The 16,441-nt window shown below is 42.8% G+C and overlaps 1 protein-coding gene across 23 annotated transcripts in view; it reads left to right on the forward strand.

The window, feature by feature from the left end:
• The window catches only part of Trpm6 (transient receptor potential cation channel, subfamily M, member 6), a 163,928-nt gene that overhangs the window by 100,637 nt on the left and 46,850 nt on the right, over nt 1-16,441 (forward strand). For all 23 annotated transcript variants that reach the window (XR_015619880.1, XR_015619858.1, XR_015619881.1 and 20 more), the window contains 4 exon segments: nt 1,283-1,457; nt 1,658-1,772; nt 3,900-4,093; nt 9,110-9,242. Coding sequence is in view for 20 of the 23 variants with exons in the window: in XM_087549827.1 (XP_087405953.1) it covers nt 1,283-1,457; nt 1,658-1,772; nt 3,900-4,093; nt 9,110-9,242 (617 nt within the window). In the remaining 3 variants the exon portion in view is untranslated.

Genomic DNA, 16,441 nt, shown 5'->3' on the forward strand with positions numbered 1-16,441 from the left:
AGCAACTTTATGAATCAAATAGCATCTACTTTTTACATACAAGGAAACAGAAGTTGAGCATATGTTGGGGATCCAGGATCCCACAGTGGGTGGCCTGCCTCTAGTCTGTCCTCTGAGCTTGCTGAACATTGTGCCAGCTTTTGCCATCTGGAATTTTGGAACTACAGAAAGATCTACTGTCTAGAAGTACAACATCAAGACTATCTTGGCATTTATTTCTAGAATACAAAGAAAGGTAATGTTCTGGAGGGTCAGGAGTAGTACAGGAAAAAAAAGTCAGCGGTAGAAGGAGCAGAAGAATGTCAAGAAGGATCTTGCTGCTAGCCACTGCTTCTAGCTCGCCCTCCCTCCCACTACTTTTTCTTCAGGCAGAACTGGGAACTGAACCCAGGGCCTCGCGTATAGCAAACAAGCACTCTACTGCTGAACCCCAGGCCAGCACTCAGATTTTCTTCTTTCTTATCATTTTTCTCTTAGACCATACATGCGTACTCTGATTTTGGAAATGTCACATGTATTAGAGGTGAGACAACAAGTACACCTCAAGTGATTAGGCACAAGTTTCCTTCTCCCAGAAGCTGGGTTTGATGGGTTTCCTAAGTGCTGACTCCAGGATGTAGAATTTCCCTTTTGTGTGGCATACCCATGCAATATAGCCTCTTCCCAAGTCTACTTTGCAGCAAGAAGAATGATAAAGTCCAGCGATGTTTAACAGCTCAGGCAAGGTCATTGACTGTCATCATTCTTCAGCCCACTGGCTACTTGGATCTTGTAGTTGCCACTTAATAAGATAAGAAATGTGGAGAGAGTGGAAATGTTCATGACTTCCAAATCTGCCATGGTGAAACAAGTGGCTTGTATTTTCAAAGATAGGACAAAACTGGTATAATCAATTCCCAAGACACCACGTGACTCTATGAAGGAATCCTGGAAACAGTTATTGGAGTAATTTGAATATACCATATCCTTTTAAAGTTTTTCTAATCAAATCTTTGATTTTATTGGTCAATATTGGGTGCTAGTCAGTCAAAAGTAGGTAAGATTTGATTGCTGCTTACGGAAGGAGTCTCTATTTATACATCTGCACATCATATGTCTCCATAGATATCACTGGCCTAAAGCACATACTGTGTGGAGAAAAGAAACTAGCAGCCAGAGAGAACTCAGCAGTCTTGGATGGAGGCATTTTAGCCACCAACTAGGCTAAATATCTGCAAGTGTGCTAATGACCTCTAGGGCTTGATTTGTGGTAAATTCTGGTTGTGCTGTGCTGTTTTTGCAGGCAGCAAACATGTTCTACATTGTGATCATCATGGCCATTGTTCTGCTGAGCTTTGGCGTGGCACGCAAAGCCATCCTGTCACCAAAGGAGCCTCCTTCATGGCGCCTGGCTCGTGATATTGTATTCGAGCCATATTGGATGATGTATGGAGAAGTCTATGCTTCAGAGATAGATGGTACGGATGGGGCTTTGCCTTCATGCAGAATCAGAACCCACGGAGATACCCAGAATAAAAGCAAGTCTGGAAAGCAATCATAAGAACACCTTCAAAGTGTAAAGTCTGTGGTGTTCTGTGAAGATAAGGGGTCAAATACTTGGCAGAGGGCTCCAGGCCTGTGGCCAATCTTCTCTCATTCTTAAGTTCTTTCTTTGTAGTTTGTTCAAATGAGACATCTTGCCCTCCGGGTTCTTTCCTGACTCCATTCCTGCAAGCCGTCTACCTCTTTGTGCAATATATCATCATGGTGAACTTGCTGATTGCCTGTTTCAAGTAGGTAACTTTAATCAAATATGATTATTTGATTTACCAAAATAGGGGAGCAGCTATACTGAGTATATTTCCATGCATGTCGAGTATGTGACCCTTTGTTCTTGTGTGTATCCCATGTTTTATTACTATGACTTTAAAGCAAGAATAGGAAACTCATGGTAGGAAAGAAGTCAAACTCGTAGACAATGAGATAGAAGAAGCCATAATTGAAGATTATATTATTAGAGGATATTTGAGCTGTTACTGTACAGTTGGAGTTCTGCAGAGTGAGAGGGTTGGAGTTGATGGCCCACTAAGGGTTCCATTGTGTCCTTTTTTCAAAGTGGCCCTTGTCTGTCCCGCTTTCTTCCTTCTCTCTCATACTAAGCTTCCCTTCCTCCCTTTCTTGTTCAACGTCTCCATTTTACATTAAAAAAGATCTTAGGTCTAGAGCTTTGACCTTTTCCTTTATTGGTACTTTTTCCTATTCTTGTTCTTATTCTGCATATCTGGGAAATCCTATGCGACCCGCTTCACTGGCACTCCAGCCTTATTGACCCCGTGACCCTCCCAAGGCAAACTCTTGAACTCTCCTTCCCAACATAGACTTGTTCCATGTCTAGGCTTTCCAAAATCTTCGGAAGAGCAGGAGCTTCTCTGGGAAGTCCAACCTGCAATCCTTTCCCTCCCCTCCCCTCCCCTCCCCTTTTCTCCCCTATCCCCTCCTCTCCATTCCTCCTTTTCCTGCATTTCTTCCCTACTCTCTCTTCCCCTTCCTTCCCCAACACTCAATAAAGAGGCCAACACTTTGAGGTACAAACAAGTTTGCTGACCCCAGATCTGATTACTCATCTAGGAGGATATTGTAGATAGAGTTCTTACCATTAAAGACTTTGATATACTTTGTGAATGTCATCCCTGCTGGAAGACAGCTGAAGCCACCCGTGAATTGAAGACAATTGAGAATTTGCAGAACTGCAGACTAATGACCCCATCCCCTTGCAGTTTCCCATTCGATAATGTTGAGATAGAGTCCAGGAGTGTGTATGACCTCATCATGTGCCCTGGTGATGCTGGGATAGAGTTCAAGAATGTCCCTGTGTACTCAGGTGATGTTGACTCTGAACTCAGTTTTCGTACTCTGAGAATCAGGGTTCTAACCCAGCCATGAGTCAATCATCCACTTCATAGGCCCTGGGACATGCTTTTCTCTCTCTTATCCTAACCTGGTTCTTTCAAGGATAGTTGTGACTCCTTCTCCCTATCACTGGTCAGGTTTTGGTTGCCAATATTTTATTGGCTAAATTTTGTTCAAATTCTACTCTGCCATTTTTTTCCTCTGAAGAAACTTACTTTAAAAAAAAATCTAAGTAGTATTCTATTGGGCCTGCTACCAGTGTTAAATATATACAAAGTTCAGGGTAATATGTTGTTTTGAAGCATTCTACCACCTGCTAAAATTTCCATTTGCAATTCTGTAGTGTCAGTGTTTATTGGCTTCCTTTAAAACTGATGTAATTTAAGAGAAAACCCAGAGTGACTACCAATAGAGGCTACTTTCACTATAAAGTTAATGTGAATAATTTATCAAGTTCCTTTTGGAAGCTCTGTGTGTTGGCTTATTTGAGGAAGAATCGGTTCTTCTTTCCTATGTATTCTTCATTCAGATGATTCTGTTGAAATGTTTTAGCTAGAATTATTCCAGCAGTTCTTGCTTTGGGCATGTGAGGGGTATCTTTATAAGGTCAGTAGCACAAAGGAACATCAGACTTGTTCATAACAAGGGATGCATTACATTCTGGAAAAGAGCTTCATATATGAGAAGCAAAGGCATCCTATAGACAGTACTGAGCACAACAGGGTAGTTTCTGTTTTCCCGCTTAAAATGCCGCCATTTTTTTTCTAATCTCTGATTTCAGGGTCTGCGTTTTTTTTTTTTGTTGTTGTTGTTCCAAGCCACACATTTTGTTGTATGAGGTGGTTACTGTATTGTTCTTTTGGATGGAATAAAAATCCTACGTGGATAATAGCTATTGGCTAACTGCTGGTGATTATCTGTTAACCAATCAGAAGAGTTGGAAGATAGAGTCTAACTGTCACATTTCAGGGTCCCAAACTAAAATGTTCTCCTCTCTTTGCACCTCACAGCAACATTTACTTAGACATAAAATCCATCTCAAACAAGCTCTGGAAATACAACCGCTATCGCTACATCATGACCTACCACCAGAAGCCCTGGCTGCCCCCACCCTTTATCCTGATAAGTCACCTGTGCCTGCTCCTCCGAGGACTGTGCTGTCGCCCAGCGCCACAGGACCAGGAAGAGGGTGACATGGGGCTAAGTAAGTCTCTCTGGAGGTGGAAGGAAGGGAAAAAACGGTCAGACACTGAACATGAAGGAGGGAAACGAATAAAGGGTGGGTATATTGGAAGCCTGTAATTCTAGGGAGATCACAGCATGAAGGTTCTGAGACAACACTGGCTACAGTCTCTCACCTTTGTCTGGGGGTCTCATGCTTATTTTCGCCCTGTTAAATGTTGCAGGATATTTGATTATACTGAAAATACTTGTTTCTAGTTGTGGTGTGGTTCAGTCCTTACTCTATACCTTGAATCTCAAACAATGAACGTCAAGTTAGTTTGTAGAAGGAAGCGCTGCCATTGAAAGTGATGTCTAATTGAGTGGCAGACAAAGCGAGCAAGATTTGACAGAGTAGGATATGCCCAATTCCCATGAGAAGAGAGAGGAAAGGGAAGCTACCTAAGAGAGCAATGCAGAGAGAAACAGAGAGAGAGAGAGAGAGAGAGAGAGAGAGAGAGAGACAGAGAGACAGAGAGAGAGAGACAGAGAGAGACAGAGAGAGATAGACACACACACACACACACACACACACACACACACAGAGAGAGAGAGAGAGAGAGAGAGAGAGAGAGAGAGAGAGAGAGAGAGAGAGAGTTTTACCAGGACAGATGTAGAGATACAAGTTGCAGAGAGAACCAGCTAGACACACGTGAAGACAGATGAGTCAGAGAATGAGTCGTCAGAAGATTAGAACACACGGCCAATGTTAGTTTGAGGCCAAACAGAACAAAAACATCAGAAGATGAGAGAGAAGCCAGATTGATTAGAGTGTAGATAAGAGCCTAGATAAGAGTGTAGGAGGCTGGAAGCTTCCAGGACTAGGCCTCTGCTAGCAGACTGAGGCAGTAAGCCTCTGAGACAGTTACTTCAGGGGAATAAAAAATACTTTTCCAGTTAAAGTGTGTGCTGAAGGAAAGAGGCAGGAGAGACAGTGTCTTTACTTGAATGTGTGAAGGTTTTAGACCTCGGAGAAAACCTGGGTTTCCTCTGCTGACCTGGGGACTCCTCTGAATATCTTTTAGAGAGTCGAGTCACCTGACCTGTACTTACTGCTGTGTAGAGAGGGGATTCCAAAGGCCTCGGGTCCAGAGAAGCAGAAGCAAGCTTTGCCTAGTGGATCAACCAGAACCACAGCTCTGGTTTCCTAGCCTCCTAAGATCAGATGAGGGTGCGGAAAGGTTGTTTCCTATGTTCGGAAGATCAATGTGGACTGCAGGCATATGGGAAGATGCATTCTTGTTTTGAGCTGAGTCAGGATGCTTACGTTCTTTTTCCCTCCAGGTGTGGCCCTAGGTATGCACAGCTATAAAAGAGGCACATGGATTTGCTGATAACAGATCAAACAGCCATGTATATAAAAATAATCCTCAGGGTGGAGGGTGTAGAGATGAGACGCTGGTTGCTGTCCGAGGACCGGAGTGTGATTCCCAGCACCCCTATGGCAGCTCATAGTCACCTGTAACTCCAGTTCTGAGGGATCTCATACCCCGTACAGCCTCGGTTGGTACTGCATGCTTAGGGTACACAGGCACACAAGCGTGCAAAATATCTATACAGAGTAAAATAAAAAAAAACCCTCAGAGAGCCATTTATTAAGGGCAAAGCTAATTTCATGACAATGAAATGGATGTGCTTGGTGTGTTTTATAAAGAATTTAATCTCGACTGGATACTTGGGGATACTTAGGGATACTTAGGGATGTAGAGCATCTTCAGTTTTTATAGATATTTTGATTTTGTAATCGTCAGTGCTACGAGTCTCTGCATTAAAAATATGGTACTAAAGATCATAGTACCTGTAGTTTATTTTATTCCTTTTTTTGTTTTTGAAATTCAAGTCAGCTACTTAACAGATTCTAAGAATCCCCCAATACAACATCCTTCACAGAGATATTATTTTAGTATTTTTCTTCTGAGGGAAATATTACGATTCTTTACACTTTTGGTAATTAAACAAACCTCTCCTCCCTCTTCCTTGTTCCCTTCTCCTTTATTCTCTACCTCCTGTCTTCTGTTTTTCATTCTCTGCCCTCTGTCTTTCGTGGGCTAATAAATTTCTGTGCTGAGAACCTGGTGTTGTGGTGTCCTGAGCCGTCACTTTTGCTTTCACATCTGTGCACCACTGGAGTGCCTGACTCAAAGCTTTTGCACCAAGGCAAGTTCACCCACAGTTCTAAAACGTGCTCCGGGTTTCTTTCCACCCCTTTAAAGGTCGAGTTGACAAGAGACAGGGCAGCAGTGCCACCTTGTGGATAGTTTTAAGAACTTCATACTCCAAAAGAAGTACCTGTGGCTAGACTTGCTCTTGGGAGTTTGGGGCAGATTCGCTGCTGGTGGCTGGTGTACGTCCCTGAAAAACTTCAGGCTTATAGGACATCAAAGATGGGGACTGTGGGAGAATATCAGTTTTTCTAATGTCCAAAAGGTTCTTTCACGCCACAAAACATTGTGTGCTTCAGTTGTGAGCACATTTTTATAGCTAAACACATTTTCAATTTAAAACTAATTTTTCCTTGCTTGTTTAATTGGAAAACAATGAAATGGTTGCATTAGTAGTAAATTATGGTGTAATATTTTTTCTTACATGAAGACACTTATGAAAGAATTTTCTAAATTTGTCTCCTTAGCAACATCATGTCCTCGATAGTTCCCAAGTATTAGAAACACACTTAAATGTGATTTCTGGTTCCACTCAGTGAGAACCAGGGCAGTGTATAAGTCTGAATGCTGAGGGTTGATGACGGCCTGGCCTGCCTTGGCTTCAGCACCACAGGGTGAGGTGTTCTTTAAAGAACTAGTTACTTCAGAGAAGGGTGCACTATTGATTGGCCACTGGCTGGCAGTTCTCAGAAGGAGGAGTTAGCCCATCATGCTCAGCCTGATGGGGCAAGACTTCCTCACTAGCTGCAGTGACATCAGCCTCCTCTGCCCTCTATGAACTTGAATTTCACCTGTAGACGACTTGTTGCTCTTTTAGTAGCTAAAGCAGACAACAGGAGAAAAAAAGACAACGATGTTCTTTCTCCAGCTGTATATGAATATAGAGAAGATTGGTCGACACAGGAAAACATTGCACACTATTAAAATATTGAAAAAAAGACTTCTGCCTGTTCACTATATTCACCATTTTTTTTAAAGAAAGAAGAAAGAATTATCTAGTGTTCTTACATGTTTGTATTACTGCTTCTTTAGGAGCTCAGTGTGACAGGCTGTGATGTCAGTCACATAAGCTACCACTTACTGTTCTTAGTACAACTGGGAGAGAAGCCATTTATAACCATCCCACTGCTATCACGAAGCACACGAGGCTTGGTACTTAATAAAAGAGACTTACCGATGAGCTTCACATACGTCTTAACTACAAACACACTTATAGGAGAATTTTGCCTTTTGAAGATTTATGATAATTAAACAAACAAACCCATAAGACCACGATGGGCGCTGTGACACACACCTGTGATCCCACACATGGAGAGGCGGAGGAAAGGGTATCTATGGGTTTGAGGCCAGCCTGAGCTACAGAGTGAGACTGGTTCATTAAAATATCATGCAATAAAACAAATTTAAAATAGATAAAAGTGAAGGAAACAAAAACTCTCAAATACCAATTATCTAGCCTAGAAATTTGAGCAAATTTTTTTTTAAAAAAAGGTGCCTGGGTGATAGTCTAGAAAGTACTTGTAAGCACGTGGACCCAAGTTTGAGTCTCAGAACTCACAGTGGCTGGGAGTGTCGGTGCATTCTTTTAACTCTAGCGCCAGGGAGGCAGAACAAGGCTGATACCTTGGACTCTTGCTGTTCAGCACAGACTAAATGCCATGGTCCGTGTTCTCACAGGCCTGGACTTCAGAAACACCACTTAGAAGATCGACCTCTGTCCTGTGCCTGCATGTGCACACATGTGCGCTCCTATATGTTCATCTTCCTTATGAATACACAGGCACACAGGAAAAGTTAGATATGCTATGAGAGCGTAGAATGACTCTACACAAAATTCTCCTATAAATATATTAAGAGTTAAAACTGGCTTGTGCCAAGGTCAACTGTAAGCCTCTTTTTATTAAGTACCTAGCCTCACGTATTCAGTGATAGCACAGACAAGAATGTATTTGGCTGTTTAGAACTGTACAGTTCACCAAAATCACGATCACAGAACACAAGCGGTACCACTTCCAGGCAAGAGAAATGCAAGGAAATACAAAGGCATGGTATTAAACTGGAACCTCACAGGACTGAGTGCCTCAGTCCTGGGACACTTCATAGCTACTTCTGTGGGTGCCTCTATGAGCAGTTCATCAGCTTCGAATGCTCCGGTTTGCTCATCATCTGCCTTCCGGTGCTGGAAGTAAAAGGACGCATCGCCATGTCAAATGATTTTATGTGGGCTCTGGAAATCAAGCTCCAGTCTCCGTGCTTTCATGGCAAGAGATTTACAGACTAAACCATAACCCCAGCCCACCTCCCTTTTGTAATTAAAAAAAAAGTTAAAAATTTCACCATTTATAATACATATATCATGCAAAAACATCGTGATTCTCAAGTTATTGCTACAGTGTCTGGCCAACATAGGTTTTTGGGAAACCAAATTTAATAGGCAGATTTTTAAGTGAGCGCATAGGTGCCTGTAGCTCTGTCATTCAAGGCTCTACTGTATTTGGAGGTTGGAATTCCAAGACTGTAGTCTCCCTCTGGTCAGCCTCTGGTGATGGCCTTCTAGTGACATCACAACATGGTGGATGGGTTCCTTGTAGGGCAAAGGTATGGAATGGGGATGGTGTGAGGAAGGAGATAGAGGGAGAACGGAGAGCTAGCAGCGGCTAAGCTCAATGTGACCAGTCCATTAATCCAACCATCCCAAGGCCCCACCATTTAACCCTCACCTGTAGACGAAGTTTCAGTACATGAACCACTGGGGACACAATCCATGCTGCTAAAAAGAACACTCCATATCAGCCCTCCAAGAGTGGCTTTCATATGTGTCATGCTTATTTCTGCAGAACTCTACCTCACTAAGGATGACTTGAAAAAGCTTCATGATTTTGAAGAGCAGTGTGTGGAAAAATATTTCCATGAGAAGACGGAAGGTCTGAATTGTAGTTGTGAGGAACAGATCCGAGCGACATCCGAAAGGTAAAGAATATCTCTTTAATTTCCCAAACTGCTACCAGATGAGGGTTGTCCTAGAATGTGTAAAACAATAGATACACCCACGTTCCAACCCCAGCGGCTTGAGTTCTGCCCAATTTGCAGCATGTATTGTAATATGATTTATGAAATCAGCATCTATTTATTGGACGTCACTATGTTCTGGATAGTACTTTCATTTCAAGGGATAAGTGAAGACTAGGAGTCAAGAATTCCTGTCTGGTGGACTGACATTGCAGTGTTTATATGTGGAAAGGTTAAGGAAAGTAAAGGAGTAGTAAAGACAAGGTATTCAAATAAGCTGACAGAGGAAACATATACATTAATGTTGGTCAGTAAAAAAAAAAAGCTACGAGGAATCGAATGTAGTGGTGCATGCCTTTAATCCAAGCATGGCAGGGGCAGGGGCAGGGGCAGGGGCAGGGGCAGAGGCAGAGGCAGAGGCAGAGGCAGAGAGGCAGAGGCAGAGAGGCAGAGGCAGAGGCAGAGAGGCAGAGGCAGAGAGGCAGAGGCAGAGGCAGAGGCAGAGGCAGAGGCAGAGGCAGAGGCAGAGGCAGAGAGGCAGAGGCAGAGAGGCAGAGGCAGAGGCAGAGGCAGAGGCAGAGGCAGAGGCAGAGGCAGAGGCAGAGGCAGAGGCAGATCCCTCTGAGATCCAGCCTGATCTACACAGCAAGTTCTAGGACAGTCAGGAGGTCACGTGGTGAAGTGATGTTCTCAGCGGAATGACACCCACAGTCATTTGCAGACTGTATGCTAGTCTAGCAGCAGCTGCAGATCCAGCACAGGGAAAGGCAGCAGCTGGCTCAAAGGGTGGCCTTTTCTAGTATTCCCTGGTCAACATTTGGTGGTGATGGGGATGGAGAGAACTTCACTGCTAAGGACAGAGCACAGGAGAGCTTGAGTCAGCAATGGTAGACCACTTAGGTGAACAGGTTGACTGTGAAGGTAAAAATGATGGGGCATGGGAACACAAAGAGCTGTCACTGTTGCGTATAGAGATGACAACATAAATTTGTGTGGTTCTAGAAATGATCTGCCTGGGCTTTACTGCAAGAAGTCAGGATAGAATACGGGCAGCGGATAAGCTGGCGAGTGTAGAGTCATGAGCACACAGGAGCCTGAAGTAAAACTGTAGCTGAGGATGCTTGTGGTTCTTGAACTTTCTGAAAGGGGGTGCTGCAGGAAAGCTATTCAGAAGTCTGAGGGAAGAGGCCAGATGAGTTGGAAAAAGGGAATGTGTGAGAAAACCTATTGGGTGTGTTAATGTATTTCACATGTACAGAATTGCATTAAAGTGTGGAAGTGTGCACATGGTTTTATGGACTTTTAGAAACAGAATTGTTCTTGCAAGTAGAAGCAAATTGATACAAGTTAAATATATTTCTTCACTTTTGAATATACATGAGACTGACTATAGAATGTTTAATTATATGTTTTTTTCTGATCCCCCCCAAATTAGATAGATGGATGTGAGTTCTTAAACACAACTTCCCTTAAAATAGACTTACAATAGGAGCTTTCTTACAGTAGACATGTCATATTTATACAACTCTGTATTTTTGTGTTGATAATATATTTCTGTCAATATGTATATAGGTAGCTGGTTGAACTTCAGATCAAATTTAATATTGAGAAAATGTTGAATATCTAATGATGATTGTAGACCCATATAATTGGAATTTATCTCAATAATTTCTTTAGACCATTGTCATTTCTACTTTCTCTCTCTTGCCTATTCTGTTTCTTGACAGCTGTGCTTATTCAACCCCCTGGGCCCTCTGGGCGCTGGCCTCTGTATGATGAGTATGCTCCTCTTAGAAGCTGGCAGGACCCCAGCACAGCTCTGCCTTTATTCTAACTATATGCTCTTGGGAAATGTTATTGAACTGCTTTGAACCTTAGTTATTTTTACTTATGATATAGATGTGAGCATAGGTCAATCTTTTAGAGCCATATGGATCAATGTGTATAATAGAGCCAAGGGTAGAAAGATCAATGAAACCTAGTTGGACAAATAGGTCCCAGATATTAGGAGTAAAATTTCTTCTGAAATACTAAATTTGTTACTTCTCATTGGAGTGACAGAATGCTGAGGAAGGAACAACTTAAGGGCTGAAAGATTTATTTTGGCTTACAGTTTGAGGGTCTAATCCATCACAGAAGAGAAAACATGGCGAGAGGAGAGGGAAGTTAGTCAAGTGAAACCCACAGTCAGGATGCAGAGACAATGCTGGTGTTCAACTTGGTTTCTTCTTTTTAGTTCAGTCTGGGACCTCCACCCATGGATGGTGCCACCAACATTCATAATGGATTTTCTATAGTTAAAAATCCTTGGAAACATTCTCATAGGTAAACCAAGAGATATGTTTCCAAGGTAACTCCAAACCCTGTCAAATTGGTGATGAACATTGATCATTGCAAGTACAAATTCTCATAAGACCTGGTAGGAGATTAAAAAAAAAAAAGGTCGGGGCTGGGGATTTAGCTCAGTGGTAGAGCGCTTACCTAGAAAGCGCAAGGCCCTGGGTTCGGTCCCCAGCTCCGAAAAAAAGAACAAAAAAAAAAAAAAAAAAAAAAAAAAAAAAAGGTCAGAGCATCTCCCACTGATATGAATTAATGAAAGGTTAGGGAGAGCTGCTCACTCTACCTCTGCCGAGGAAGGAGTCTGCTCACTCTGTCCTCTGGATTGGCTTATAAGCCTGGTAGATATAAGCATGGATTTAAGAGGTCAGTTGGAAACCAGGGATGCCAGGTGAGAGCTGGTGTGTAGCCCTGGCTGGGCAATGGGATGGGACAATGCATGAAGTATAGTGGGGATTGGATGGAGCAGAGGGAAGGCTGGAAACCAGGTTGACCCTCAGAAACATACACATGGGTAAAGCCATCAGCGAGAAATGGCGCCACAGGAGACAGTGTACAAAGGCGTGGAGAAAGCTACAGGGCTCCTACCTGTTGACTGTGGGATTCAAGAGACACAGTTAGCCATATATGTTCATGAGGCTTAGGACAAATGAATCTGAAACCCTGGGGCAACTTAGAACTGGGACAGGAGATGCCTTCTAATCAAGAGGCTCTGTGGGCATCAGCTTCCAATCCTAGGAGAGAAGTGGAGGGAAGGCAGCTAGTGCTGGACAGCTGTGGTGCCAAAGTCTGTAAGATGTTAGACAGAAAAGGAGCAACTTATGGAGAAGTCTAGAAAGGTGAAGCCCTTTTGGGGGAATGCACATGGGATGGCACAGAGGGTAATAGTCAGAAACCAAGGCAATACTGAGTGAGAACCCGGGTGCCAGGAATCATAGCAAGTCCTTCAGTGGTGTTGGTCCCAAGACCTTTGGTCTTCTCGCTTTCGCGTATCATCTTTTTCTTGGACTTGAGAACCCAAGAGCCAGAGACTTAGAAATAAGTACTTCAGTGAAGACGCTCATAATGTGTTCAGTCCTGCAACCTATGTGACTTCATTTTTCTTAGACCCGAGGGGAGGATCGTCGTTACTGGATTATATGACTTCTGAAACATATGGATGATTCTAAGGGGTTTTGAACTTGGCTCTGAATTTCTAATAGATTTTCTTCTGATTATAATATATTCTTGCTAGAATGATTCTATATTGTCATCATTGTTGATGTCATTTTGGGGGAGCTCATAAATGAGGGGTGCTAGGGCAGCAACTGAGTAATGACCTTTAAGAGGCGATATAAGGAGATCATAGAAACCATTGCATGTTTGCCTGCCTTCCAAGAAGGCATTGTTTACTTTCTAGAAGGAAATGACTTCGGGGTATGAACAGAGGGCGAGTGCTGACTAAAGCCTGTTAGGTATTGAGCTGGAACATCTGCTTCCACTGTCTTCTGAGCAGGGCTTGCCAGATGTCCTTTCTTTCTGGTCCGTGCAGCAAAATGCCCGTTGTATCTTTTCTGTTTTGGCACACTGACTGTACTATATTTGGGAAATGCCACGGTTTCTATGATTTGTAGAATCTCGAGCACAATGTGCACCACAATGTGTGCAGCTCTAACTTCAGCAAATGTGTGTCTGGCTGAGGCTTCATTGAACAACATCTGGGAGCAGCTCTGGGGGTTTGTCCTTCCAGCTGGACTCCCCGGGGAAACTTGCTTTGATCCCAGATGCGTTGCTGAGGGGTACGGCTGGCTGCAGTGGTGGGTTGGATGTAGACCGTCTGGCTTGACGCCCAGCTGCATGACATTGGATGCGTTGTGACCTGACCCTTTTCCTGTGAAGGGAATGGTAGTCATGCCTACCTCACAGAGCTGCCATCTGGTGAAAGAAAACAGGGGGAGTAGACACATTGTATAATGCTGTGCTCATAGAGAGCACTCCATGGATGGGTCTGTCAGGCTCATTATAATTATACTTCTTATTATCTAATTTTTTAGAATCTTGGCTAATGGGCCACAGGTAAAACAGTCACAAGGCCTGTCTTCCCTCCACTCAGACCTTGCACAGAGGGAACTGTAATAGTAAGAATTTGTTTTATGTGTCAGAATGACTGAAAAGCCACATTGAATTAATGCAGCTGGCGGTCTAAAAATATAATTAAAATATGCTTCACAGGACACTGCGTTTTCGAAAATGAGTTTCTATAAAAGGCAAGAGGGCCCATTTCAGAAGACCAGGTTATTTGTCTAACAGGTTTCTATTGTAGCGTGCCACCTGTTGCCATGAATGGTGGCAGGATTCTATTGTATCCTTTCGATGTGTCTGCAGCTAATGGAACTTAATGAGTCTCCATTACAGCAGCTCAGACCGTACTGTTTTTGAATTAGATGAAACAGGGCACTGGATGGAGACGTTCCAATTAGGCCTATCTGGAGGAAATATACATATACTTCGTGCTCTTTCCCTCGTCGCCTTTGCCGGTTCGAACTTTGCGGGTTTCAGAAGGTCAGCAAGCATGCTTTAAGCCACTGGTGAGATACAGAAGCTAGATTTTATACAAAATTAGCCAGAAAGCGTTCTGCTCATATAGCATACAATGAAAGTGAAAAACAGCAACTGCTTTATTTGTTAAGTTCCTATCTGCAACGGTCTCGGAAAGCAGGGCGGGAGGCCAGGCTTGTGCCATGCTTTAGGTGTGTTCTAGAGGCAGGAAATTGAGCACGGTGGTGAGAGGGTCCTGCTACAACTGAGTGCTCTTCTCCCAGCTGAACGATCCTCCATTTCCCAGCCACTAATAAGAATGGGACTAAATTTTATGACTGCGGATGGCCATATGAGCTATGAAGTCACTGCTTAGATATCCTTCCTTGCTGTTTTTTCAGTGTACTCGCATGATCAGATTCCTTGTATGTGTATAAATGCCTTGTCTGCATGTATGTGTGTATAGCTCGTGTGTGCCTGGTATCCATGGAGGCACAGAGGAGGGCAGTGGACCACCCGGAAGCAGAGTTGAGAGAGCTGTGAGCCGCCACGTGAGTGCCGGAAACTGAGCGTGTGAACCGCATGAACATTCAGTGATCTTGAACTAATGCTATACTTCTCCAGCTGCTGAAATAGTCTTTAAAAGTGTGAACTTTGAGTGTGTGTGCATGCGTGCGTGCGTGCGCACGTGTGGTGTGACCACAAAGGCCAAAAGAGGGTGTCAGATCCCCTGGAACTGCAGTTACATATGTGAGTTGCCAGTGGGTGCTGAGAATTGAACTTCCTCTCTGGAAGTGAATTCTCTTAAGCACTGAGCTGTCTCTCTAGCTTCTCCCAGAGTATTATTTATTTAATATTTTAGAGTTTCATTTTAAAACATGTAAGTCAGAACATCAGACATCCACAACCTTGCCTCTACCAGCAGAAATAGCCAAAGAAAATAAGTACAACGTAATTATTACTATATTTGTATTATATGCACATACACACAAAAGCCATAATAACCTTTTTAAAAGAATATTTTTATAACTGCAGAGATAGATCAATAGGAAATACAGCATATTATATATACTATATATTATAAATTTATAATCTCTTGTAAAGATATTTGTTATTTTGACACAGAGAAACTGCAGCTTCCTCATAAGTTTTAAATAGTTTAAAAATCTTATAATGTAGAGGAGATCATTATCATCTCACTTTAGTGTCTTATTATCCAATGAGCATTATTTTACTATTTTCCTTACCTTTTGTATTTTTGTATTTGGGTAATTGTCTCCTCATGTCATTTGTAATCTTATTGTATACAGCAGAATGATGGGTACTGGTGGTGCATTCATTCTGTTCATCTGTGTCTTTTTACTGCGGAATTGAGTCCATTGGTGTTGAGAGATATTAAGGACCAGTGATTGTTACTTCCTTATTTCCTGTTACTTTGATGAAAGAGATGGAGACAGAGATAGACAGAGAGAGAGAGAGAGAGAGAGAGAGAGAGAGAGAGAGAGAGAGAGAGAGAGATTGTATGTGGTTTCTAGCTTCTCTTCCAACTGTGCTGACTACAACATACTTTTCTCTCTTGGGCTGGATCCATTCCCTAGCTACAATGATGCTTCTTGTTGGCTCTCCCATAGCTGTGGCACCTCCAGTGCCTAGGGGGGTCTCCGACACAAGCCAGGCTTCACCTTCATAGTTTCATGGAGTGACCTCTCTGGACCTTCATGCAGGGACTCTCCTGTGCATGCCTGGCTACAGCCTATTTACTCATGTATTCTTCATGGCTCTAAAGCCAGGACAATGTAGCCTATGCTGACAAGATCTGTTGCTTGCTGGGGATGGAACCTGTCTCCCTCCTTGAATTATATTTGCATACACTTTGATTTGTTTTTACTTTCTTTCTATGTGTTGAAAGCTTAGCTTGGTGGGGTTTTGCCTTGAGGACACCCCTACCTTCACTCCTTTTCACACCAGGTCTCTCATCTCTCAGCATAACCCTTGGCTCCAATTTTGGATTTCTCCTCAAAAAGTACATTTTGTATTTAATTTTTGCCTCAATTTCTCCTTTTCATTGTAGAGCTACATAAAAGTGGATTACTAATAACCAAGTGGCAGAGTAAATATGACTGTCTTGAAATTTCTGCCAAAGAAATTAATACAAAACTCTTCCATTTAGTCTCTGGCAGATTTTTAAGGACAAGAACAAAAAGCAGCCACATTCTTTGCCAAAACATTCCCCAAATGATCTCTAGCTTAAGTAGCTAATATCGTACCATCTGAATCTTGGGCTGGGCCTCCATAATTCACACTGC

This window comes from Rattus norvegicus, chromosome 1, assembly GCF_021556685.1.
Source record: "Rattus norvegicus strain SHRSP/BbbUtx chromosome 1, alternate assembly SHRSP_T2T, whole genome shotgun sequence".
NCBI classification, from domain to species: Eukaryota; Metazoa; Chordata; class Mammalia; order Rodentia; family Muridae; genus Rattus; species Rattus norvegicus.